This window comes from Gigantopelta aegis, unplaced genomic scaffold, assembly GCF_016097555.1.
Source record: "Gigantopelta aegis isolate Gae_Host unplaced genomic scaffold, Gae_host_genome ctg2337_pilon_pilon:::debris, whole genome shotgun sequence".
NCBI lineage: Eukaryota > Metazoa > Mollusca > Gastropoda > Neomphalida > Peltospiridae > Gigantopelta > Gigantopelta aegis.
The window spans coordinates 1,238-28,058 of NW_024532899.1; the positions used below are offsets into that span (position 1 = coordinate 1,238).

A 26,821-nucleotide genomic window follows, 5' to 3' on the forward strand; every position below is an offset into this window, starting at 1 on the left:
ACTAGGAGTACTAGGATTGAAAGTCCTGTGGACCAGGAGTACCAGGAATAAAAGTCCCACGGGCTTACATTCCTCGGAATCCACGTCCCACGGACATACATTCCTCGGAATCCACATCCCACAGACTTAAATTCCTAGGAATACAAGTCCCACAGATTAGGATTCCGAGGAATGGAAGTCCGATCGGGCAAAGATTATATTGTTTCTTTCGTTTGAGGAACGAATTAGAAAGTAACTATTTTCTCCTTGGTCGAAGTACATAAAGGTTGGTAATTTGCATAAGTGTTTGGTAGGGAGCGCTGTTAGTGCACTATATAAGGAGGTGGCAATGCGTTTTTTATCATCTCGGTTGTGGTGCACGCATTTTACACTGTTTTGAAAGTATCTCACATTAATTGTGTGTCGTCTTTTTATAGGTTGGCGAACCGTGAGAATACGTTTTTGAAGGTGAACAGCCACTGGAGGGGTAACGGCCCATTATAATTCGTTTAGAGGTTTACGTTGTAAGAGTGGTTTTCAGACTGTTGAGTGTTTATTATGGAATAAACTGTGGTACGTCCGTATGTGCGCCACACAGTAAGCCATTTACTTGTTGTTTTGTTTTATGTACAGAGGGGGGGGGGGGGGGGGGGGGGGGGGGGGGGTGAAGGGAGAAAAGAAAATAACAAATAATCAGATTGTGATTTACCGTCAAAATATAAACTTATAAAACATATTATTAAAAATTATGTTGGTATATACAGAAATTGTCTTTTGCTGTTCGCCAAAAGTTAAGCTTTTTGGAGTTACCAGTTTTCATATATATATATTTAAAACAATTTTGGGTTACATATTGTTTTTTAGATATATAGTTCTACGTATTGAAAACATGAGCACATAGCCTACTTTATATCTGTAGTTGCATTATATACTTTTGAAAAAAGCAAGATATTCGTCCTACTTCAATATGCTGACAAAATGTAAGACGATTACAAAAATTCACTCACGTATCTGATCCACACGTCTATGACGCAAACAAATAATTAAGTTGATACTCAAACTTAAATATAATATTTTGACATTAAGATTTGAACCCACAATCATCTTAAGAGACTTGTACACTTATCCATCACACTACGTGGGAAGGCTGCCAAAACCTCACTTTTTTCTCGTGTCTTTCTGGCAGCTCGTGCGAATTGCAGAGCATAACAAACGGACATCTAATTTGCCGGACTAGTATTTCTGTCACTGCTGTAGAAGGAATGTAAGTCCGGTAGGAATACAAGTCCTAGGATAAAAACAACTTAAAAATAAATCAGGTATGAAAGACCGGGTAGGACTATGGTTCCTAAGCTATGGAGGTCCGAAAGGACTACTGTTCCTAGGAACCGAGGTCCTACGCACCTGCGTTCCTTTTACACCGGCTGTAATATTCTAGTACTGGTACAATGGATCACATACACAGCGATTCACCTACTTCATGACTGTGATTATGGGTGTTGTATTTACATATCTGTTTTCAGTAATGCAAACATCATTAAACGCTATCTACATTCGGGCATGTTGTTTAATTCGGAAGAAAAACTCAAGATTCAGCACGCAGCACTTGTGTAGAATTAAACTTATAAATAAATACATACACGTTTGTTTAATAAAGACAAGGACACATGGGCACACATTAAGGACTTTATTACAGAAAACAATATGTGTATACAAATAATATATCATTTTAACCATCTTATAGTCCAACCATATGCCAAATAATTGATGCACCCAGCATAAGCCGTTGCCTGACACGTGAATCCCCAAGAAAAAGTACAAATGAAAACGAAATAAAAAGAAACTAGCTGTATTTTTACTAGTGTACTTTTCGTTGTAATTAAATTCGATCAATTCGATAATTTCAAATTAAATTTAAATGAGAGAGAGACTGACGAAAATCCAAGCGATGAGAAAACACCTCCATTTGAAGTTCGACATTCGGCATACTTGTGCAAATATATTTTCTGTATGTGAAATAGATCTGTTCGACCTTCCCACAAACTCTATCCCGTGAATAAATTGTATTTTGTGTCTTTGAATAATGAAACATCACAGTACACATATAACATCTACTGACGCCCCTCTCTCTCTCTCTCTCTCTCTCTCTCTCTCTCTCTCTCTCTCTCTCTCTCTCTCTCTCTCTCTCTATCTCTGTCTCTGTCTCTCTCTTTCTCTCTCTCTCTTTCTCTCTCTCTGTCTCTCATACACACATATCACTATCAAGCTCTATTATAACACTAAATCGTGGGCCTTCTTTACATCGTTATGTAGATAAACTTCTCAAGTTGCTGTACTTCGCATCTGAAAAAAAGTACATGTTTATTAAATAATTCCAAAATGGTAAATAATTCTATTACCCCTCTCCTAATATTCCTTTATTTCAACTAATTGGTAGTTGAGAATTTTATTTATAATATTCAAAGTGTACAGAAAATTAGCATACTTATATCTAATGCCATCTTATGCGAAGTTACGAAAAAACAGACGTAAAATTTGCCAGATATGTAACGTGACATTAGCGAAGACACAAGTTGTACAACAAAATAAGCATGTTTCACTCTTTTACTGCTTTAGGGTGTATACTACCAAATCAAATCCCATAGACGACAATAGTAACATATGTGGCTAAAACTCCTACCTGCAACGTATCAACCGACATAAACGCCACGGATATAAATACTACCACCCCTTACACTTAAAGTGAATCAGAAAAAAATGGGGGTCAAGCTGCTCGTTTCTGAGATAACGGGTAGCGTCTATGACTACCCTAGTTTCGCACAGAAATTCGAGTACTTTTTTTTACAGGTACCCCATACATGTTTCAAGCACAAGGCTACTTGACACATTGGTACTAGATGAAATAAAATTGCACATTTTGTTTACACAGATGAAATTATTATTTTTTACAACCAACACACTCACATTTATAACCAATCACAGGACTTGTGGTGTTCACTTCTCTATCAAAAGTTGGGTGCACCTCGAACTTTGACCCAGCCGGAAGTTATTTGGTTTAGTACTACCTATACTGATAACATACATTTTTCAAAAAGTGTCCAGCTATGTGTCTTTATGACAACCAGGATCTGGTGTATTCTGACATAAACTGACAACCTCACTGAAACTGTTGTTTCTACAGTGCAACCTAATATAATGTACACCTCAAAAAGCATATATATTGCATATCGTTTTGTACAAATGCAATATGTCATATTAAACAATAAAATGTTTTAAAATAAAACTCCTGAAGATATTTACTTTCAGTTGGGTGTGTGTACTCAGGTATATATGTAGAGACAACAGAGATAGTCAGAGTACCTCTACCCCTTTAAAGAATTCAATTAAAACACATGCACTTGATTGACCCCTAGATTATGAAGACCTTAACAGGCACATCAAAGAAAAATCAGTATTAAAAAAATACACTGTCTGAGGAAGGAAACACAAACATGACTGTACCTGTATGAAGTAATGACTTAAGGTCCTGAACATTAGTGTTGGGAGGAAATCCTGTATGCTGGGTGTGGGTGTCTTCAAGTTACCAGGTGTGGGAATTTCAAAAACATCGGCCATGCTGATTTTCATAATGAACCATCAAAACTATTGGCAGCCACCAATATTCCTGACTATATTTTATTTATAGCCTACTGTAGTTGGAGGTTTTAATAGTTGTGATATCTGGAATAATCATGCAGCTTTAACACATTTATTTTTGATTAATTACTGAAAAAAACTATTTTTAAATGACAAAATTACCTGAACATCTATTTTCTTGCATTATTATCTAATCCGGATGAATACAATATGTACATTAGATGTATTCCTACAATCTGTAATCCAGCATTTTATTTAGCTAGTAACATTAGGTAATACAGCTTTAACAATAAAATAAATTATCAACTTAATCCAAGGCAGATAATCAAATCTGAAAAAATTGGTTCTGAATCTAGTATAAACTCAAAATGCTTTTCATGAGAGCTAACTAAGTGATTATTTAAAAAAAAAAATGATCTGGAGATCTAAGTATATGTTTAACAACCTTATTGTTATGTACAAATAAGAACAGAAGGCACAATAGTGACAACAAATTTAATTATGTTTTTGGTAAAGTTTTTCTTCAAATTTACTTTACATTTTGCATAAAACTACAAATTTGTCTAAAATATAACTTAGCACCCTATAAATATGTCAAAATGACAATAAAAATCAAGTTCTTTACAAATTTGAGTTTTCAGAATTTCATACATAAAAAATTAACAATGTTAATGGAAACTAAAGACATTAACCCACTATTGGCACATGCTATTTTTAATATAAAAATAAATTGCTATTAAAATCTTAGTTCAGGTTGCCTATATATAATACCATATTTAAGAGCAGTTGTATATGGCAAGTCAAATACCATGTAAAAACAAATTATTGAAATCTTTACAGTATGAATTATAGGCCAAAACCAACTTTTCTTCAGTGCTAACTTTGATTAAAACTCCATTCAGAGCCATGTACAGAGATTATTGTCAAGGTCAAGGTCATTGTGAACTTGCATGATCGAGTGATGGCTAATTAATCAACCAGTATAGTTTAATTAAATAAAATGACAAAATCATAATATTTTTTATTATGCACTGAATATGTGCTATAGGGTGTATACTACCAAATCAAATCCCATAGACGACAATAGTAACATATGTGGCTAAAACTCCTACCTGCAACTTATCAACCGACATAAACGCCACGGATATAAATACTACCACCCCTTACACTTAAAGTGAATCAGAAAAAAATGGGGGTCAAGCTGCTCGTTTCTGAGATAACGGGTAGCGTCTATGACTACCCTAGTTTCGCACAAAATTCGAGTACTTTTTTTTACAGGTACCCCATACATGTTTCAAGCACAAGGCTACTTGACACACTGGTACTAGATGAAATAAAATTGCACATTTTTTTTACCCAGATGAAACTATTATTTTTTACAACCAACACACTCACATTTATAACCAATCACAGGACTTGTGGTGTTCACTTCTCTATCAAAAGTTGGGTGCACCTCGAACTTTGACCCAGCCGGAAGTTATTTGGTTTAGTACTACCTATAAGTCACTGATGGTAGTTACTAACGAATACATCTGGCATTAACAGTATGGACTAGAGCTATATGCATTATTTACCAGATTTGTGTAGATTTTGATACACGTGATATTAGCGAAGACACAAGCTAAACAACAAAATAAGTAGCACGTGTTTCACTCTTTTACTGCTTTAAGTCACTGATGTTAGTCACTAACGAATACGTCTGACATTAACAGTATGGACTAAGTATATACTTACTATTTACCAGAGCTGTGTAGATTTTGATACACGGTGAGTTTGGAGTATTGTGCCGAGTCTCTCCGTTCTTGAAGTCCTTCATACGTGCGGTCAGAATCTCCGGTCTGTGGTGCATCATCTGAACAGAGATATATGGAGGTATTATGGATGTATGAATGAACGGCAAGGTGGATGAATGAACAAGCAGATGGACAAATGAATGGATGGGTAGGTGGGTAGATATATTGGGCGATAAACAGCTAGATAAACAATAAACAGAGACAGACAGGCAGGTAGGTAGGTAGAAAGATAGATCAAATACTTAGTGTAGTTGTATTACATTTAGTAATAATTTTATTACCGCCACTATTTATACCACATCATCATGAACTACTAATCCTACCAGTAATCCTACTACTAATACTACTACTACTACTGCCATCACCATCACAACTACAACCACTAATACTACCATAATAACAACAAATAATGCTATAACCCATGACAACACGTTTACTCGCTTATATAAATTACTGATGTATATGGACTAAGAGTATTTTAAATATTTACCAGAGCTGTGTAGATTTTGATACATGGTGAGTTTGGAGTATTGTGCCGAATCTCTCCGTTCTTGAAGACCTTCATACGTGCGGTCAGAATCTCCGGTCTGTGGTGCATCATCTGAGATAGATGGAGGGATCAGTGGGTGTATGGATAGATGGATAGAGAGATTAAGCATAGAGCTGGATAGGTAAGTAGGTAGGTACGTAGGCAGGTAGGTAGGTAGGTATATATCTAGACAGGCAGGCTGACAAACGGACACGCTAGGTAGATACATAGACAGACAGACAGACAGACTGTCATTAGTTATATTACCATGAGTACTATTTATATTATAAACTTTGTTTCGTTTAATAAGACCACAGACAGACAGACATACTGCCATTAGTTATATTACCATGAGTAATATTTATATTGTAAACTTCGGTTTGTTTAATAAGACCACAGACAGACAGACAGATAGACTGCCATTAGTTATATTACCATGAGTACTATTTATATTGTAAACTTTGTTTTGTTTAATAAGACCACAGACATACAGACAGACTGCCATTAGTTATGTTACCATGAGTACTATTTATATTATAAACTTTGTTTTGTTTAATAAGACCACAGACAGACTGACAGACTGCCATTAGTTATATTACCATGAGTACTATTTATATTATAAACTTTGTTTTGTTTAATAAGACCACAGACAGACAGACAGACAGTCTGCCATTAGTTATATTACCATGAGTATTATTTATATTGTAAACTTTGTTTTGTTTAATAAGACCACAGACAGACAGACAGACAGACAGACTGCCATTAGTTATATTACCATGAATACTATTTATATTGTAAACTTTGTTTTGTTTAATAAGACCACAGACAGACAGACAGACAGACAGACTGCCATTAGTTATATGACCATGAGTACTATTTATATTATAAACTTTGTTTTGTTTAATAAGACCACAGACAGACAGACAGACAGACTGCCATTAGTTATATTACCATGAGTACTATTTATATTATAAACTTTGTTTTGTTTAATAAGACCACAGACAGACAGACAGACAGACAGACTGCCATTAGTTATATTACCATGAGTACTATTTATATTATAAACTTTGTTTTGTTTAATAAGACCACAGACAGACAGACTGCCATTAGTTATATTACCATGAGTACTATTTATATTATAAACTTTGTTTTGTTTAATAAGACCACAGACAGACAGACAGACAGACTGCCATTAGTTATATTACCATGAGTACTATTTATATTATAAACTGTGTTTTGTTTAATAAGACCACTTGAACACATTGATTTGTTTCATGGCTTAACAAAGTATTACTTAAAAATATATATATTTGATTTGTCCCTAAAGGTACTTTATTCAACCATCTACGTAACCACCATACTCCACTTATTAATGATATTTTGTAAAAATAAATGAACTATGGCAATGGTCCATAATTCAAAAACTAACATTGCTGAGAGGATTGACATGGATTTTACTCCAACATGATGTAGTTAAAGTGATGCAATATTTAGATTTGGTCTGTAAAAATTAATGTAATTTGTATTTATTATTTGTTAAAAAAGAAATAAGGTCCTTAAATCTGTGACAGTATGTCTTTAATCATTGGCTATTGGATGTCAAACATTTGGTAATTTTGACCTGTAGTCTTAGAGAGGAAACCCGCTACATTTCTTTTTTCATTAGTAGCAAAGGATATTTTATATGCACCATCCCACATACAGGGTATAGAGTAAGCATAGATATAGGTATGCAGGTAGGTAGGTAAGTAGGTAAATAACTAGACAGACAGGCTGACAAACGGATATGCTAGATAAACAGATAAACAGACAGACGACAGACATATAGACTGCGAATAGTTATATTACCATTAGAACTATTTAATTATATTATAAAGTTTGTTTTATTTAATGAGACCAATCTAGATGATTTATTAATAATTGGCTATTGGATCTCAAACATTTGGTAATTATGACCTGTAGTCTTAGAGGGGAAACCCGCTACATTTATGTTTCATTAGTAGCAAAGGATTAGAGATATATGTATATGTATATATATATATATATATATATATATATATATATATATATATATATATATATATATATATATATATATATATATATATATATATATATAGACCATCCCACAGACAGGGTAGCAAATACCACGGCCTTTGATATACCAGTAGTGGTGCACTGTCTGGAATGAGAGATAGCCCAAATGGACTCACTGACGGGGATCAATCCCAGACTGACAGTGCATCAAGCGAGCGCTTTTACCACTGTCAAGTATAGAAGCACAAAAGTTCTATTTATACTATACATTATCATCAGCTACTTAGTAGTTTGACTACTATTACTACTACTACTACCATCACCACCACCACCACTACTACTACTACTACCACCAACACCACCACCACCACCACAACTACTACTACTACCACTTGCTATTACTAGTACTATTAGAATACATGTTTAATGACTCCCTAACACGATAGTGGTAGTTGTAGTGGTAGTTGTAGTAGTACTAGTACTACTAGTAGTACTACTACTACTACTACTACTAGTAGTAGTAGTAGTAGTAGTAGTAGTAGTAGTAGTAGTAGTAGTAGTAGTAGTAGTAGTAGTACTACTATTACTACTACTACTATTACTTCTACTACTACTAATACTACTACTACTACTACTAACAATAATCTAGATAATTTAAATACAGACCTGTACTGTTTTCTGCGGCGACAGTCCTAAGAGTTATGCCTTCGTATCTACAACATTAAGTATCTGTTATTAATCAAATCTGAACAACAAAACCGCAACATTGTGGTTGATTCCGTGACCACTATCAAGTGCAACGTGTACTACTACCAACAGCCACCCACCCTACTAGATACTTTACTGGATAATACATCATTTCTACACAGATCAAAGAGGACTGCCACTAACTGACTACTAAATCAAAACTAGCACAAGACAGAGTTCATTGAACTAAATACATCTGTGATGACATCCACTCAAGAATCACTGTTAAACTAGTGATGATATCATGTGTTTGCGAAAGGTGAGCATATCCTGTCTCACTGGTGACACCCTTCATATCACACCAAATTAATAGCTGTATAAATTAGCATGTGCAGGTGTGTTTCTTTTAAATATATTTCAAACACACAATTCTTAGTCATTAACACAGAACATATTTTCAAAAACTGCGTTATAAAATAATAAAAAATTATAATAATAACAAGAAAAATAAGTAGAAAATAAAGAAAGAAAGAAAGAATTGACAGGGATTAAGAAAAAACAAGTCAAAATCTTTAAAAAATAGCCACAAACAAAAAGACCATAAAACAATATATATATATATATATGTATATATATATATATATATATATATATATATATATATAACTATATATATATACTATATATATATATATCATTATATAGATAGATAGATAGATAGATAGATAGATGTATATATATGTATGTACAGTGTACTACTCGATTTATTACCCCAACTATTTAACGCTAACCTCGCCACCTGCCAACTTTCTTTAAAGTACCGTTTTGATTCATGTTTATTTCCCTCGATATAACGCCACCCTCGGTATCCGCCATCCGCCAACGACGTTTTTGAACCGAACTCCATTTAGCCATTATAATTCCCTCGATTTTGCCGCCAATGGTCTGGTCACAAAGTTGATTATAGTGACATAATTACTAGCGATCCTAACACCGTTGTACACTGGCAGTACACACTGAATCTGTTTTTGTTTATTGTGTAGCAATTAACGGATGTAAATGGCTACAGATTACAGTTATCTTCCCATTTGGTTGTCCAAAATCCGGAAATTTGACCGCGCAAGTAGTCTGCTGTTTGACTGTGATTATTTCATGGCAGACAGCTATGAAGTGGCAACTATTTGACTGAAGTGGCAGGGGATAGCATGTAGTTTGTAAACATACTGTAACATCACCACATTGACTACAACCACTTGTACTTCCGGCCAACTGCAAAACTAGTCCTTTTTGTGTAAAATGGGTGTACTCCGGCCTGGTTTAGAGGGTGTGTCTGTTTAAACCAATATGCTAGGAGAAAGAGCTGGACAACAGTGGTTGTCCTTTTCAGGGTATGTGTCCCCCATGCTGGCAATGGTACATACAAAACCTCACGGGCCTGCTGATATTAATAAAAATGTTATAGCCACTAAGGCTATATAGAAACATATAGCGAAATTAATTGTGGTCTGAGGCCAAGTGCTAGAATTGTTTAGGCAGGCGCGGTGTTTGTGTCTAATCAACACTTGGTATAGAAAGAACAGCCGCTATAGTGATCACGTGACAGAGGGGTGTATTAGATTCATTATTTCAATCGCGGATTGTTACGTCGGGTCTTTTAAGTGCTGGCAGCAACGACTCAAGTTTAATTAATAAACAAACTTTAGGTAAGTTTTATTATGCTCAAGCATATTTCGACCATGGCCTCATGTTAAGTTGCTATTTAGCTTTGGCATAAATACGACGACACCGGTAACGCATTTTATTACAGCAGAATGGATTTAAAGCAAAAACGTATCGTATTAGACGCGATAAAAAAGAGAAATAATTCAGTACTCGAAGATAATTCAACTAAAAGTCAACAAGATATAGCCACTCACTTTTCAGCGTAGGTGGTCTTATCCTGTAAAACGAAGGACAGTTGGCGATTTTCTACTTAAACGGAAAGTTGTGAGAATTGTGAAAATGTCGACCGGCCCGACTCCTGAAATTGGCAAGACCCGATTTGGAAGCGCATTATTCTTATGGTTCAGCAATGCCCGTGCTCAAAATGTCCCTATAGATGATGATATTCTGAGCATAGATAAAGCCAGGTAGGTAGGTTGGTAAATAACTAAACATTTCCGACTTCGCGTATTCTAACAGGGTGGCTGCAGAGGTTAGAGTCGAGATAAACAGCATATAGACATCTTATTTCAGAATTACCAGTGAGTACTATTTGACAAACAGTTGTTTTGTTTAACAAGGCCAACCGAAGCCATTGACATTATCAAGAATTACGCCTTAAAAGATGTGTTACAACACCGATGAATTGGGTACATTTTTTTAATTTATTGGTTACATTTGTTAATTTTGATCGAAGTCTCTGAACGACGATCGATAACCGGGGACCAAACAATCATTAGTACAGAATGACGATTTTTTATGTACACCATCCCAGACGGCTCTGGTAGCAAATAAAACCGCTAGTGATAGGAAAATCGCGAAACCTAGCTGTTTTAAGAAACTTTACGTGAATGGTACGTGGATGAACGGGTTCAATCCCAGACTAAAAAACATGGATGAACGGCATCATTTGCACGCTTTAACAAACATAAGCTACATGATGAAATGACAGAAAATACAAAATCATGCAACCTCATAGACAATTCCACTACATATCACTACACAATCACCAAACTGTCACTACTAAAATTCACTACCACCACCACCACCACGACTAGCCACTAATTCAACCACTCGACTGCCGGCACTATATCCAGCTTCAAGGGACAGTACAGGCGAATGCAACTTCAACGACTGGTACCACTTGTACTGATGACTATTACAAGACTATTAGAATATCTGCAGCTACCACTGAGTGACGGCTTCGTTTTGTGAAACTATGCTTGAGATAATCGTCAGTACACCACCTGCACTGTTTTTGGATTCACAGTCCTAAGGGTCATTCCTCGTATCTACAACATAACCGACTGTTACCAAGCTCCAGCCAATGAAATGACAGCAAAACCACAGATCTGGTTGGTTCCCTCAATTTTTATCCGGTGTCTTTCAAGACGAGGAACAGCTGAGAATGGATGTTGACGAGTTTCCTTGACAACGAAGCAGATACATCCTTCCTAAATAGATCGAAAGAGGATTCTTGAAAGTAAATCAAAACTAGATTCACGACAGAGCTCATTGAGTAAACCATTTGCGATGAATGCACCGACGCTGAAAAGGTGAGCATATCCTCGGTCTCACTGGTGGCAGGGATTCCTATCACAGCGATACAAATTTGTAGCTGTAAAAATTAGCATGTGCAGATATTTTCTTTTAAAAATATTTCAAACACGACTGAATGAGATAATTCTAACCAGGTGCGTCAGCAAAAAAAATTTGAACTTTGTCAAAAAAATTAAAGAACAAAAATAAATGTATTTCACAGATCGAAAAAAAGTAGAAAATAAAGAAAGAAAGCAAGGATTGACAGGGATATACCGAAAAAATAAGCCAAAATCTTTAAAAACATTGGTTGGCAAACATCGAGAAATAAAACATATATATATATATATATATATATATATATATGTCCCATATATACATCAAATCAAAAGTAAGAACCACAAATACCAAAATAATCTACGAATATCGAAATATAATTAAATTCTAAGAAGTAAATAGGTAAATAAAAGGTAAGTAAATAAATTAATTAATAAGTAAGTAAATAATTTGCTTACGTGGTTGTTGCTAGATTATTATCTGTAAGGATAAACATGTTTGTTAGTGGTGAAACCAAAGATTATAATTCAATGGTCCAGGCAGTTACATTAATTTTTTTGAAGGTTGCAGTTTTTTGCGGAAGTAAAAACAAATTTGGTTTTATATTCCCAGGTCCCACCTGAACAAAAATCCCTACCAGTGTTTTTTTTTCTTTTCAATATGGCCCCGGACCCCCCTAAACAACTCGTGCCAGATTTTTTTTTCCAGCATGCAACTTCATTGGTGTGCTCAACTCTCAAAATCCTGGCTACGAGCCTGCGTATTATTAATAAAAGCAAAATTGAAACAAAAACGCTATGTGGTTGTTGAAAATAGCTCCATCTTTATTTTTGGAGCATTGCGTAAATCTGCCATCTTTGTTTCCGGAAGTGTTGGAATCCAGTCCGAGCTGATCAGAATAGGTCTCTCTTTTTGGAATTCCAATTAGGTTTTTAGAATTGCCCAAGTAGCATACCCATTGTGTCCGAATGTTTACATCTTTTGAAAATAAGGTGTTGCAATTGTTTATATGACAGTAATCTAATTTAACAATAAAATGAAATTAAATTAAAAAACCCTCGATAACACAGGTTTGAAAAGTTTGTATCGTGCAGTTCGCTGTGTTGTCGGGGAGCCTGTTTTGGTTTATGCGACGACTGTGCAACAGTATATAAATTTGGCAACTGCAGGTTTCCAACATCGTTGAAATTTGCATGGGGAACATAAATATGCGTCTGTCACATTCACAAGAATGACTCTTCAGTAAGTCTATTTCAGGTCCATATCGACAGTATCTGGAGTGTGTGTGTGTGTGTGTGTGTGTGTGCGAGTGGTGTGTACAGTTTCTAGTGGGAGGTGGTATCTTTAAATAAATAAAATTCGGACGACTTAAAAATTGGACAGGCAAGTCAAAGTGCTGACATGACATGGCAAGTCAATTTTATTTTAAATCCCAAATGCACACCATGTTAATGCATAGAAAAATAGCCGTGAAAACAGACATTAGACCACTAACTGAACATATTGAAATTTTAAAGTACAAAGTCACATTTCGAGTAGAAAAAGATAATAATAATTGTGCATAAATGCTTATCTTAGCAATTTTGTTAAATTACTATAAAGACAAGATTACTGAATGATCTAACATTTTATATTTATAGTGTTACTAAGTGATTAAGATATGTTTACATTACATAAAACATTGTTATTAAGTCCTGTGGTGTTTTAGTTTGTAATTCGTGTATCCAAACTGTTTGATATGGAATGACAATTCGTATTAAAGTGGGTATTAATTAACTAATGTCGATTTAAAGGGATATAAATTGATGTCGCTACGATGTCCATTGCAAATCACAATATTATTATCAAAAACAACCTTTTGGTTAATTTACAAACATTACATTTTGGACATTCAATATAATACGAAAAACACTAAAATTCAAGCACTTCAGGCAAACTTACCACCAACTGAGCCAAATCCCACCCAGCTTTCCAAACAAGTGATTTTTTAAAAGTAACACCACGCCTTTCAGTGATAGAATGTTGAGGTGAATGTGTTAAATGTATATTGAAATGTAAAAACAAATAAAAATTAAGAGTGCATAATCATATGACCCTCAGTTCAACCAGGAAGATCTTGTGGCATTTATATGCAGTTACATTTATTTACTTGTAGCTATACAGAAATAACGTGAAAATAATATTTTGTGTTTAATTAAGTCGATAAATATTAATATACAAAAAGGTTAAACTCCAGAGTATATGTTTTAAAGTAATCCTCCATTTTAATTCTAGAATGAATTTCTATTAAGTGTCCACCACCTTTTACTCTGCACAGATCACTTACTAAAGTTACTGTGCATGTACATACCAATCAAAATCACATAAGCATCACAAAATCTTACTGTTTTTGCTTGATAATCGTGATCGTCGTACAAAGAACACAACCAGCACCACTATAACGCCAACCACAGCAACAGAACCAACAGCACCTCCAACAGCTGCGCCAATCCCAAAACCAGATCCAGTTAGTTTCTCAGCCTCTGTCATATGAGAAATATTACATTTTAATAACAACTCTAATAAATATTGCAAACAAGAATTCCTCAGAATTAAATGTCTCTTCTACAATAAACTTATTCAGTGTCACTTATAGTTGTATCCATAGAGAGGTTCATCTAAAAAAAAAAATTGTTTTATTGTTTTCACATGCCTTGTGATGATCAAACATCTATAGGAACACGTATTAAATAAAAGTTTCATCGATCTTTGACTTATAGTTTGTGAGAAATGGAGCTAAACACAAAACTTTAATCTTCAATTAAATGCAAAAGTATTTTGATAAAAATGTTTAATTTTTAATTCTTTTCTATGATGAACATCCATAGGTGAAACTGTAAATCAAGTTTCATTGATGTAAGACTTACAGTTAGTGAGGAACTGGGGCCTTATTCACAAAGGTCTCTAGGCTCTGCTAGACAATGAAGCATCCTCTTTGCAAGTCTTTTAACATTGCACTGCGAGATCGCAAAGTTGCGACAGTTTAGTGAATAAGGCCCCTGATCTAAACGTAAACTTTAACATTGAGCAAAAAGGAAATACATTTTAATTAAAAATACTTAATTAATTGATAATTCTTTTCATGTGCTTTGTGATGAACATCCATAGGGAAAACTATACAAGTTTCACCCATCTACGATTTAGTTTGTGAGAAATGAAGCTAAAAGCAAAACTTTAGCATTTAGCTAAACACAAAAGTAATTCAATTAAAACTCAGTTGATATTTTACATATTTGTAACACTTGTGACGAATCCTCTAGTTATATCGTTAACAGTGACCTTGACCTTTGACACAGGAGGCGAAAGGTGAACTTAAGCTATTGTTCATGGTATCATGATCCTATTTCAGAGTTCATGAAAATTGGATCAGAAATGAAGTCGGTAAAGCAGAGATGTTGTATGACATTCATGTACAGGCAATATGCTACATCCTTTTTAATGACTTATCACAAGGGGATGATAATGCTGGTGCCTCTGAAAAAAGGGTGTTAGTGTAACAAAACATTTTATTACATACCCATTTAATCTTACTATAGTAACAAAGAAAATTCTAACTGTGCAATTAAAAACATTTTATTGAACATACCTGTATGTGTGATACAAAATCTCACATGCATAGTACCTGTTCAACTGAATGAAATCATGTCTCAGCGTTCTTTCAATTCCATAATATTCAACTAACTTCCCACCCAAAGTAAGTTGTGTTATTTAATTAAACTTTTGTTAACTGTAATATAGAAAGGTGGTATGTAACAAATACAGAACCACATACCACGTGTTTTGTAATGTTATTTATTGCACTCGTTTACAGTGTGCAAGATTTATACCACTTGACTGCTACACGGTCTCATGGTGTAATATTCTTACACACAATAAACTCCTGCAACAAACAAACTGGCAAAACGGCTGGTATGTGGTTCTGTCTATAAATGGGGAGTTGGTTAAGATAATGGCCCAATTGTGCATTATGTAATTGTTGAAACTGCATGTGTATGTATGCACACAAATGCACACACACATTTATGTACCTTTTGCTGTCATTGCTGTTATGTTGACAAAGTCACTAACATTGTTTTTTGGGCGTTCATTCTCAGCTGACAGTCTAATGTCATACACCTGGCTAGCCTCGAGGTTTGTGATGTTGTAAAACATTTTCTGATCTTGATGTAAATCTTCAAACCAGTCACTGGTCCATTTAAGTGTCCATTCAGACTCACTTTGGAGTTTGTACTCCAAGACAAATCTTTGTTTGTAATTTCCGCCTGGATAGTTAGATAGCCATGACAACTTTACTGTGTGAGATGATTCCCCTTCTTGTTGGAACTCTTTTGGAGGAAGAGGTGGTCCTGCTGCTGTCAGCTTTACAGAAAACTGAGAACATCCAACATCATTACAGACATTCAGCGTGTAGGTTCCTGTGTCATTCGGTGAGAATGAGGTGATATTGAGCGTGATTCTGTAGCCTGAGTCCTTTACTGTTTTACCATATATTTCCAGAGTAATGTTTTCTGGCTCAATATTTGTATAATTAAAGGTTGACTTGCTATCAGATCTGTTCCAATTGAAACTAATATCATCTGGTTTGGAAAACACAGTTTTCTGTAGTATTGCTGGTTTTCCAATTTCTGCACCCACAGGAATATGAAGCTCAGTTTCCTTAGTAATCTTTGGTGTTGCTACAAATGAAAACAAAAAGAAAGAAAAAAGAAACAAATTAGGTTTTTATTATTTGTTCTACATGAAAAAATATAGCAGTATTCTTCGGAAATTACATCATAAAAATTGAATCCCGCCTGAACAGGTGGTGTGTTTAGTTTGAAGACTTGCTGTGGCTGGTGATAATGATGAAATTATAGAGAATGATCGATGTCCCTGGAGCCAAATTAATTCATTAATCTATTGAAGAACGCATGAATTTTCAACTGAAAGAGGTAGCTTTAAAATTAAATGCTGTGAGTTAAACGATATGACAAACGTCCACAAAAGACTTTTCTTTACTAAGTCACTGGCTATGCAAAGGATGGACATGTCACTGTTTTGAGTTGGAGCTAATCCAGTGACATCTATTTTCATTACAAAAAAGATGGGCAAACAAAGGCACAATACAAGCGTTTTCCTGACTTTAATGTGTTTGTGATGAAAATTTGAAGAGCAAAACTAGCGTCTCGTGTACCAGCTTCGGGTTCAGTTTCAAGCCCGAAGCTGGTACATGAGACGCTAGTTAATATACTCGTTTGTCCATTGTTTATTGAATTGCGTGTGAAATACATAAAGAAATATTATTATATTAACCCCTTAATTTTTAAACTTATCCAATTATTACGCAACCCTAGCGTCAAAGTTATTAACACTATCTGTAAATTTATTTATGCTGCTACAGCTAAGCATAGAACTTTATTGTAACTATACTCTAGCCTACTGTGTCCCCCACTAGAATCAATCGTCCTATACATATATATCTACATGTATGTACAAAAAGTATTTACCATTATGTCTTATAATTATGGTACTGTATTGTAGTTACCGTTATTGTTATAATATTTACCATCTTACCAAACTATTGTTTCCGATTTAAATGTGCATTATTTTATTCGTATGTGCCGTAAGGCATAAGAAAAAATAAATGGATTGGATTGAATTGTATAAATACTGCATGCTCATTTCTCAAGATCATGTTTTGCATCTGTGCTCTTGATCATGGGTGCGAAATTAAGAAAGACAAAGGAAATATACGAAGCTGCAGTTAAGTATTCATGCATTGATGCAAACAACTATTGTTTTGTTGTTTTTGACACATTTACAACAATATTTACTTGTGTATAATCTTATTGTTAATGTCCGCAACCATGTATCTTGACACATGCGATCTCAGTTGACTATGAAGCGTGATCTATATATTCACACTGACAGGTTGGGATAACCTATACTTATCGTTTGGACCCGAACAAGCATGTATATTGACATTAACATGCATTGTTGACCAGTGTTTAATTACTTTGGTTCATGACTTCACAAAGTTAGAATATCAAGCTACAGATCTTTTCTTACATGCATGTTTAACACGTACACTTAAAATTAATAACCGTGATTATTAAAATAAGTAATTAAACATCATTACACTGTATTCTGGATGACACCGTTTCTCATTACCGGTCGCGAGATCTCTATTATACTAACTGAATATTTGGTATTATTATTATGTTTCAGGTGTCAGATAGATAATGTAACGGTTACCATTTGTTCACATTAGAAGATAGAAAATGGCTTAGCCAAAATTGTAGCCACTTGCAAATTTTATTTGCCATTTTGTTTTGTAAACATTAGCCAATGGCTAATTTGGCTACCGACAGTACGAGTCCTGTAAGACATCCTGGTGGTATTCTTAAAAATTAACCTCCTGCATATATATCCATCAGGAACTCACTGTTTTATGCAGTGTACATGTATGTAAGTTTTATCTGGAGTGCAAATATTGTCCAAGTGTAACTTCAACATGCAGAAGAATTTAAGACATAATTTAGATAAATGGGAAGTATCCAATGAATAGATTTAACCTTCTGACTACTGGATTACGTTTTGACAAAAATCACGTTGAAGCGGGTACAAATGTTTAACGTTTACTCACATATTTTCACTTGACATTTTTATAAATACATAAAATAATATTCATATGTGGGTTTTTCTAATTTTTATATTTTAGAGTTAGTGTTAATTAAAATCAGGCAAAAAATCAATAAAGCCATGTTTACTTGTGCCCAGATGGCCAGTATTTCCAATAGCTGTTTTTCTGACCAGAATTTGTTTCTTGAAACGATCTATGATTCATATTTCGTGATTTTCGTTGTTGTCGGTCAAATTTACCAACAAATTAGCTGTCACAATCAGCTATCAGGGGCGGGACGTAGCCCAGTGGTAAAGCGTTCGCTTGATGCGCGGTCGGTCTAGGATCGATCCCCGTCGGTGGACCCATTGGGCTATTTCTCGTTCCAGCCAATGCTCCACAACTGGTGTAACAAAGGCCGTGGTATGTACTATCCTGTCTGTGGGATGGCGCATATAAAAGATCCCTTGCTGCTAATCGAAAAGAGTAGCCCATGACGTGGAGACAGCGGGTTTCCTCTCGCAGTATCTGTGTAGTCCTTAACCATATGTCTGATGCCATATAACCGTAAATAAAATGTGTTGAGTGCGTCGTTAAATAAAACATTTCCTTCCTTTCAATCAGCTATCAATTCCTGAAAATTATTGCGACATTCTGCCATTGTTGTCAATTGAGAATATTTGCCGAAAAAGACTTTTTCATCTGACAATGACCATGTATTTTCATCGGAATCGCTAGAATATTTATTCTTCACTTGTTATCACACAAGACCGTTGTGGATAAACTTTAAAAACTGGTTTGAGATCAAAACAGGTACTACCTTGAATTTAGATATATATGTTATACTACTTAGAGGTCCACACTTTATTATATTAAACGATCTATTTTAATAGTGAAACGGTACATTTATAGTTGTAAATCAGGGAACATTTTATTTTCAAAATTTTGATTAGCGGTATTTCTAGTCAGTTAAAAATTGATTAGCAACTACTGTTTAATGCTTTAAAATTGTGTAGCAATCTCTGAAACGTGCGTAGCGAATCACGACGCAAAACTGAACAGAATGTTCCCTGTAAATATACAAATCATTCTCTAAATTTTATTGAAGGTGTAAATATAATAAAGTATCACAGAAATATTGAAATATGCACATTGTCAGGAAAAGAAGACCAGTTCACAAGTAAATGGGTGTAATTTACAACTTTAGTCATGTATTGTTTTGTTTTAAAACACACTGTACGTACAAATAACACACCCATCATTTGGATAGAAACTATTATTTCGTCCTCTTTATCCCTCCTCTCCATTTTTTCCCCACCTGTCATAATTGTTAATATTTTGCTTTTCGTCTTCTTCAAAACCTGATGCGCGACCGATCTTGGATCGATTCCCGTCAGTGGGCCCCTTGGGCTATTTCTCGTTCCAGCCAGTGCTCCACAACCGGTGTATCAAAGGCTGTGGTATGTGATATCCTGTATGTGGGATATGCATATAGACGATCCCTTGCTGCTAATCGAAAAGAGTAGCCCATGAATCTCAATATCTGTGTGGTCCTTAACCATATGTCCGATGCCATATAACCGTAAATAGCATGTGTTGAGTGCATCGTTAAATAAAACATTTCCTTAGTTCTTCTTCTTTAAAAAGAGTATTCTTACTACATTAGACACTCACTTAAAGTAGTTAATTAAAAAAAAAAAAAAAAAAAACCCATTTGGGTGTTCATATACAAAAATTAACCTTTCCTTTATGTCCTTTTTTCCCCCTTTCCTTTTTTCTCCTCTCCTATATGCTCGTTTGGTTTAAACAATATTTATTTCTGTTCAAAAACAGTAGTGGCCTGGGGATTGGCCTATTTTAAAAAGACATTCCTGAGTTTGCTGCATTGTAAGATGTTTCCGACTAATAAAATATATCTACGATTAAACTTACATATTAAATATATTCTCTTGTTTAGAATATCAGTGTCTCTATATTTAATGTGTTTCTGGTCGTCGTAATATTTGTAAGAAGCCCAAACTGGATGTTGTCTTCAAATAATTTCGTACGTACCAAAAACAAATTATTTAGGAAATAAAATGAAATTTAACCTAGTACAAATTTTTAGAACGATCAGAAACACGATTAATATACAGCCACTAGAGAGAGAGAGAGAGAGAGAGAGAGAGAGAGAGAGAGAGAGAGAGAGAGAGAGAGAGAGAGAGAGAGAGAGAGAGAGAGAGAGAGAACGAATGTGACTGGTTAATTAATCTCAAAGAAAGGGTTAAGAAAGAAAAGATAAAGAGGATTAACAGGTTATTACCTTTAAGCATTTATTATTTAAGATTACATGTCAGGAGAGAGAGAGAGAGAGAGAGAGAGAGAGAGAGAGAGAGAGAGAGAGAGAGAGAGAGAGAGAGAGAGAGAGAGAGAGAACGAATGTGACTGGTTAATTAATCTCAAAGAAAGGGTTAAGAAAGAAAAGATAAAGAGGATTAACAGGTTATTACCTTTAAGCATTTTGTATTATTTAAGATTACATGTCAGGAGAGAGAGAGAGAGAGAGAGAGAGAGAGAGAGAGAGAGAGAGAGAGAGAGAGAGAGAGAGAGAGAGAGAGAGAGAGAGAGAGAGAGAGAGAGAACCAATGTGACTGGTTAATTAATCTCAAAGAAAGGGTTAAGAAAGAAAAGATAAGAGGATTAACAGGTTATTACCTTTAAGCATTTTGTATTATTAAGATTACATGTCAGGAGAGAGAGAGAGAGAGAGAGAGAGAGAGAGAGAGAGAGAGAGAGAGAGAGAGAGAGAGAGAGAGAGAGAGAACAAATGTGACTGGTTAATTAATCTCAAAGAAAGGGTTAAGAAAGAAAAGATAAAGAGGATTAACAGGTTATTACCTTTAAGCATTTTGTATTATTTAAGATTACATGTCAGAGAGAGAGAGAGAGAGAGGAGAGAGAGAGAGAGAGAGAGAGAGAGAGAGAGAGAGAGAGAGAGAGAGAACAAATGTGACTGGTTAATTAATCTCAAAGAAAGGGTTAAGAAAGAAAAGATAAAGAGGATTAACAGGTTATTACCTTTAAGCATTTTGTATTATTTAAGATTACATGTCAGGAGAGAGAGAGAGAGAGAGAGAGAGAGAGAGAGAGAGAGAGAGAGAGAGAGAGAGAGAGAGAGAGAGAGAGAGAGAGAGAACGAATGTGACTGGTTAATTAATCTCAAAGAAAGGGTTAAGAAAGAAAAGATAAAGAGGATTAACAGGTTATTACCTTTAAGCATTTTGTATTATTTAAGATTACATGTCAGGAGAGAGAGAGAGAGAGAGAGAGAGAGAGAGAGAGAGAGAGAGAGAGAGAGAGAGAGAGAGAGAGAGAGAGAGAGAGAGTGTGTGTGAACGAATGTGACTGGTTAATTAATCTCAAAGAAAGGGTTAAGAAAGAAAAGATAAAGAGGATTAACAGGTTATTACCTTTAAGCATTTTGTATTATTTAAGATTACATGTCAGGAGAGAGAGAGAGAGAGAGAGAGAGAGAGAGAGAGAGAGAGAGAGAGAGAGAGAGAGAGAGAGAGAGAGAGAGAGAGAACAAATGTGACTGGTTAATTAATCTCAAAGAAAGGGTTAAGAAAGAAAAGATAAAGAGGATTAACAGGTTATTACCTTTAAGCATTTTGTATTATTTAAGATTACATGTCAGGAGAGAGAGAGAGAGAGAGAGAGAGAGAGAGAGAGAGAGAGAGAGAGAGAGAGAGAGAGAGAGAGAGAGAGAGAGAGAGAGAACGAATGTGACTGGTTAATTAATCTCAAAGAAAGGGTTAAGAAAGAAAAGATAAAGAGGATTAACAGGTTATTACCTTTAAGCATTTTGTATTATTTAAGATTACATGTCAGGAGAGAGAGAGAGAGAGAGAGAGAGAGAGAGAGAGAGCGAGAGAGCGAGAGAGAGAGAGAGAGAGAGAGAGAGTGTGAACGAATGTGACTGGTTAATTAATCTCAAAATGTTTGCTATTTGAATATAGCATTATTTTTCTGGGGTTGGAATTTATTTATTATTTATGTGTATTTGGAACTACGTTGTATAGTGGATAAAAGTGTGAGAAGAGTTCAGCGTCTTCAATTAGGTGTCCGCAATGACCATTTAAGTTACTATTACCCAAACAGAGTCAGCTATGTAATATCTTCTGCATTATATTGCCATTATAAAAGTAAGATTTTATAATCGGATAACATTTTTTATTTGAATTTTAAATCCATTTACTGATGAAGAATGCCTAATATAAGCTGATGTGTTGTTCCATAGTTTAACGGCGGATGGAAAGAAAGAATTTGAAAACAGTTTTGTTTGACAAAAATATGTGTGCAGATGATCTGTACTCCGTGTATGATGAGGATTTATTTCAGCAGCATAACGCGGTAGTTGTAATGTCAAGAAGGTGGATCGCAGTTTATTTTTAGTTTATACATCATGCACAGTTTGTGACGTTTTCTCCTTTCTGATAACGGTAAGAAGACAGTTTCCTTATATAGTAGCTGATGGAATGTTCCCCGCACAGCACCACATGCTTGTTTCACCTATTCGTCTTGACCCTCAGATCATTTAATAAACAAAACAAATATGGATATGCTTGTGCAATGTATGACAACAAATGAAATGAATATAACTACCATATATATGATTACTTTTTTATATACGTATATGAACTGTCATAAAACCTTTATCCTACAATTAGTTATACATGTGTACACACACAATCGTGTTATAATTTTATTATTGTTGTATAAAACGATAATTCAAGGCACCCCAACCTTTGCATTGTCAATGATATGTAGTAATAAAGGTTTTTTTTTTTTTTAAAAACCCCAAAACCCAACCCCCCTCCCAGATTCATCTTGATCAGTGTTCTGTTATTATTTCTATCAGTGCCATGTGCAAAACAGATGAAAACATGAGTGAATGTACTGTATGCGATATACAGTGTGTCGGCTGGCTTGCAGTAGTCAGAAGGTGGCACTACAGAAAATTGAGTCAACATATTAATGATGAGCTGCTTTTTTCGCGGTCAGTTAAAACAACCCACCTAGACCCTAAAAAGATGATTTAAGTAGGCTATTTTTAACCCACCTGCATATTTTAAATCACAAGGCCAGTTTTTAAACAGTAAATAATATTTACTAATTAATTAAACATTAACGACTAACATAAACATTCATTTTATTAAATTTAAATAAAGAAATTATCTGAAACAATCTGTTTTGTTATTTAAGAATTGTTGAAAGTAGTTGTGAGCATCTGTGGGTTTTTTAGTCACATGACGTTAGATGGACCAATCCAAGCATTCATAACAAAAGAGTACGTACATATCGCAACTTCATGTGTATAACTGAATATAACTGATACAACCACCTCTCTACGAATGACATTTCATATATATGCATGCAAATGCAGGTGGTTTTATGTTCTTACTAAGTAGTTAGGATGGATAAATATTTTGGGTCACTTTTATAAACAGGTTTAAGTACAGTGACATCGACTTTAGAAGACCATTACCTCTGATGTAGACATAACTGCTTGCTGTCTGTTGTTTAGTTCCCGACCTGTCTGGAACTCCATTATCAACAGTACAGTAGTACGTCCCACTGTCTTCATATGTAGCACGATTAAATGTCAGTCTGGTTTCATTATGTCCAACAGGTGTGCCGGACACATCCCGGATAAACACGTCATTCCAGTAATGGCTGAAACGTCTGAAGTTCATGTTGCCCGGGCGACCATCAGCAGGGCACGTAAAAGTTGATGAGTAATTTTCAGTTGAATTTAAAGAAAGGAAGGTCACATAAGGAGCATCTACAAAATAGAAATGACAAACATTACTGTTTTTCTATGAAAGCTGAAACATAATTTGTCACAAATGTACACAGTCCCGTATGATCATGGGGTGGGGGCCCTGTGCTTCCATCCTCCCCCCACTCCACTGGAGGACGAAACTGCCTACTGTTTATCCTATAATGTTCGAAACTTGTGAAGTTCATGTTTCCCGGGCGACCATCAGCAGAGCACGTTATACTTGATGAGTTATTTTCAGTGGAATTCAAAGAAGTGAGGGTGACATTAGGAGCATCTACAAAATATAAATAAAGGAAATCATTGTGTCTAATATTTTAAAATAACAGTTAAATAATAATGTGTTATAAAAGTACAACATTACATTAGTGTTTGAACCTATTCTCAATAGTTATGAACATTCCAACCAGTGCCACTCATTTTTGGTTTCCATTTTAGCAGTTGGAAATAAAAGTAATGCTCCTTCTCTGAACAATTTGGGAAGCAAACTTCCTTTTGTATATAAGTATTCTAGTCAACATTTTATCTTTTTTTTCTTGAAACAACACAAACTTGGTGTCTTACAGTCCATTTGCAAACTTTGGTGACACTTAGTGAATACAATGGTGATGTATATGCTGAAATTTGCTGGGGCGCTTCAGAGAAGAAAACATATGATAGCCATTATCTGCTGTTGCCTCGACCATGAACTTGAGCAGAATAATTATTCCGTTTGCTGTAGGCCTGACAGATCTCAGGTACTAGATGGTATTTAAAAAAAAACACCATTCAACTAACAGGAGAGTTTGAGTCAAAAGTTGAAAAATCTCAGACACCATGAACAGACCAAATACACCCAGGAGACATTTCTGACAGATGGAAAATATGTTTAGAGAAAACAGATGAGGCATTGAAGTCAAAGCTATCAATGACATGATGCATATACTTGTATCATCATGCCCATCTTAATATTTATGAAGGAATGGCTCGTTTCTCAGACCATTACCAGATGAATAGTCGTTTCTTCAAATGACCTCTAGCTCTTAATAAATACAGAGAACAACAGTATCTTCCTTGAAAGAAGACTGTTCTTGGTTTTACTATATTCCTTGTCCATGTGGACAATTCTACCGTACGCCATTAATACATGTCGAAAATTCCACTTACATCTCTGCAAGAAATGTTGTTGAAAGGTTTCAAAGCTATACTATTATGCAGAGATATGTCAGTGTGTTACAGAGAGAGAGAGAGAGAGAGAGAGAGGAGAGAGAGAGAGAGAGAGAGAGAGAGAGAGAGAGAGAGAGAGAGAGAGAGAGAGATCCAAGGGGTACTAGGGGTGAAACCACTTTTATGACATACTAGTATTTGCTGAAATCCTTTTATTGGTGTAAGTGGATTCAGTTCGTGTTCCTAATTGTATCCGATGTATTTCGCACCATGTAAGATCAAATACACCTGTACATGCTGGGGGAGGGGGGGGGTGGGGGGGGGGGGGGGGGGGGGGGGTGGGTTGGGGGTGGTGGGGTGGGGGTGGGTGTTGGGGGGGGGGGGGGGGGGGGGGTGGTGGGGTGGGGGGGGTGGGGGGTGGGGGTGTGGGGGGGGGGGAGGGGGGGGGGGGGGGGGGGGTATTGAAATGTACAAAAAGTGTACATGGGGGAGAGGTGGTAAAACAATCCCCGTTTTGTGCTTAAATAATTTGTGGATGCCACCACCCCCACTTAGTAGTCTGAAAGATATGCTACTTCTTTTACAGTAACAAAATGGTGAACATCTCTCCGGAAATGTACTTTTGTGTTAATAGTCAATACCCAGTAGTCTAGTAGAAAGCTGTGTGGTAGTGCATCCCTTACTTGACACCCCATTTTTGACAGTAACTGCAAACTTTGTTGTGGATTTGAACAAATGTCACATAACATCTAGTAGTTAGCACACTAAACATTTCTCCCCGCCTATAAAATGTCTATATCTGCCCCCAACATATTATATTAACCTGTATACAATAGTGATTATAATTATTAATATAACCTTCCAAAAATTAACATCAAATTCCCACTGGACCTGTTTTAGCTACATATATATGCCCGTACACCTTGAAAACATTTCTTAAAGACTTAATAAATCATTGATATGACTAATGAAAGGAAGGAAATGACATATTTGAATTGGTTAACTTTCATTTTAAACCCCAGCACCAGGCTACATGCTGATAAAATAGTTTATCATGAACATACATGTACTATATGCTACACACAATGCACAGACACTGCATTTTAGCATCGTGTTAATGAACAATATTATACATGTACCTCCAGTTTGTTATATTATGTAGACATCATGTAGGCCCAAATATTTAATACAGTATTACTTCAAGATCACATTATCCATAAGGTCAAAGCAAAGGTCCAATGGTCATCACTTTTAAA

The 26,821-nt window shown here is 35.4% G+C and overlaps 1 protein-coding gene across 1 annotated transcript in view; it reads right to left on the reverse strand.

Annotated features, from left to right (window-relative positions):
* Positions 1 to 1,651: 1,651 nt before the first annotated feature.
* LOC121391403 (hemicentin-1-like) overlaps positions 1,652 to 26,821 on the reverse strand; it is a 39,047-nt gene continuing 13,877 nt past the window's right edge. The window contains exons 7-14 of the mRNA XM_041523049.1: positions 24,126 to 24,422; positions 16,026 to 16,673; positions 14,343 to 14,480; positions 12,417 to 12,438; positions 8,641 to 8,687; positions 5,899 to 6,009; positions 5,350 to 5,467; positions 1,652 to 2,322 (exon numbers count right to left, since the gene is read on the reverse strand). Of these exons, the coding sequence (XP_041378983.1) occupies position 2,322; positions 5,350 to 5,467; positions 5,899 to 6,009; positions 8,641 to 8,687; positions 12,417 to 12,438; positions 14,343 to 14,480; positions 16,026 to 16,673; positions 24,126 to 24,422 (1,382 nt within the window). The 3' untranslated portion in view covers positions 1,652 to 2,321. The remainder of the gene's footprint in view (positions 2,323 to 5,349; positions 5,468 to 5,898; positions 6,010 to 8,640; positions 8,688 to 12,416; positions 12,439 to 14,342; positions 14,481 to 16,025; positions 16,674 to 24,125; positions 24,423 to 26,821) is intronic.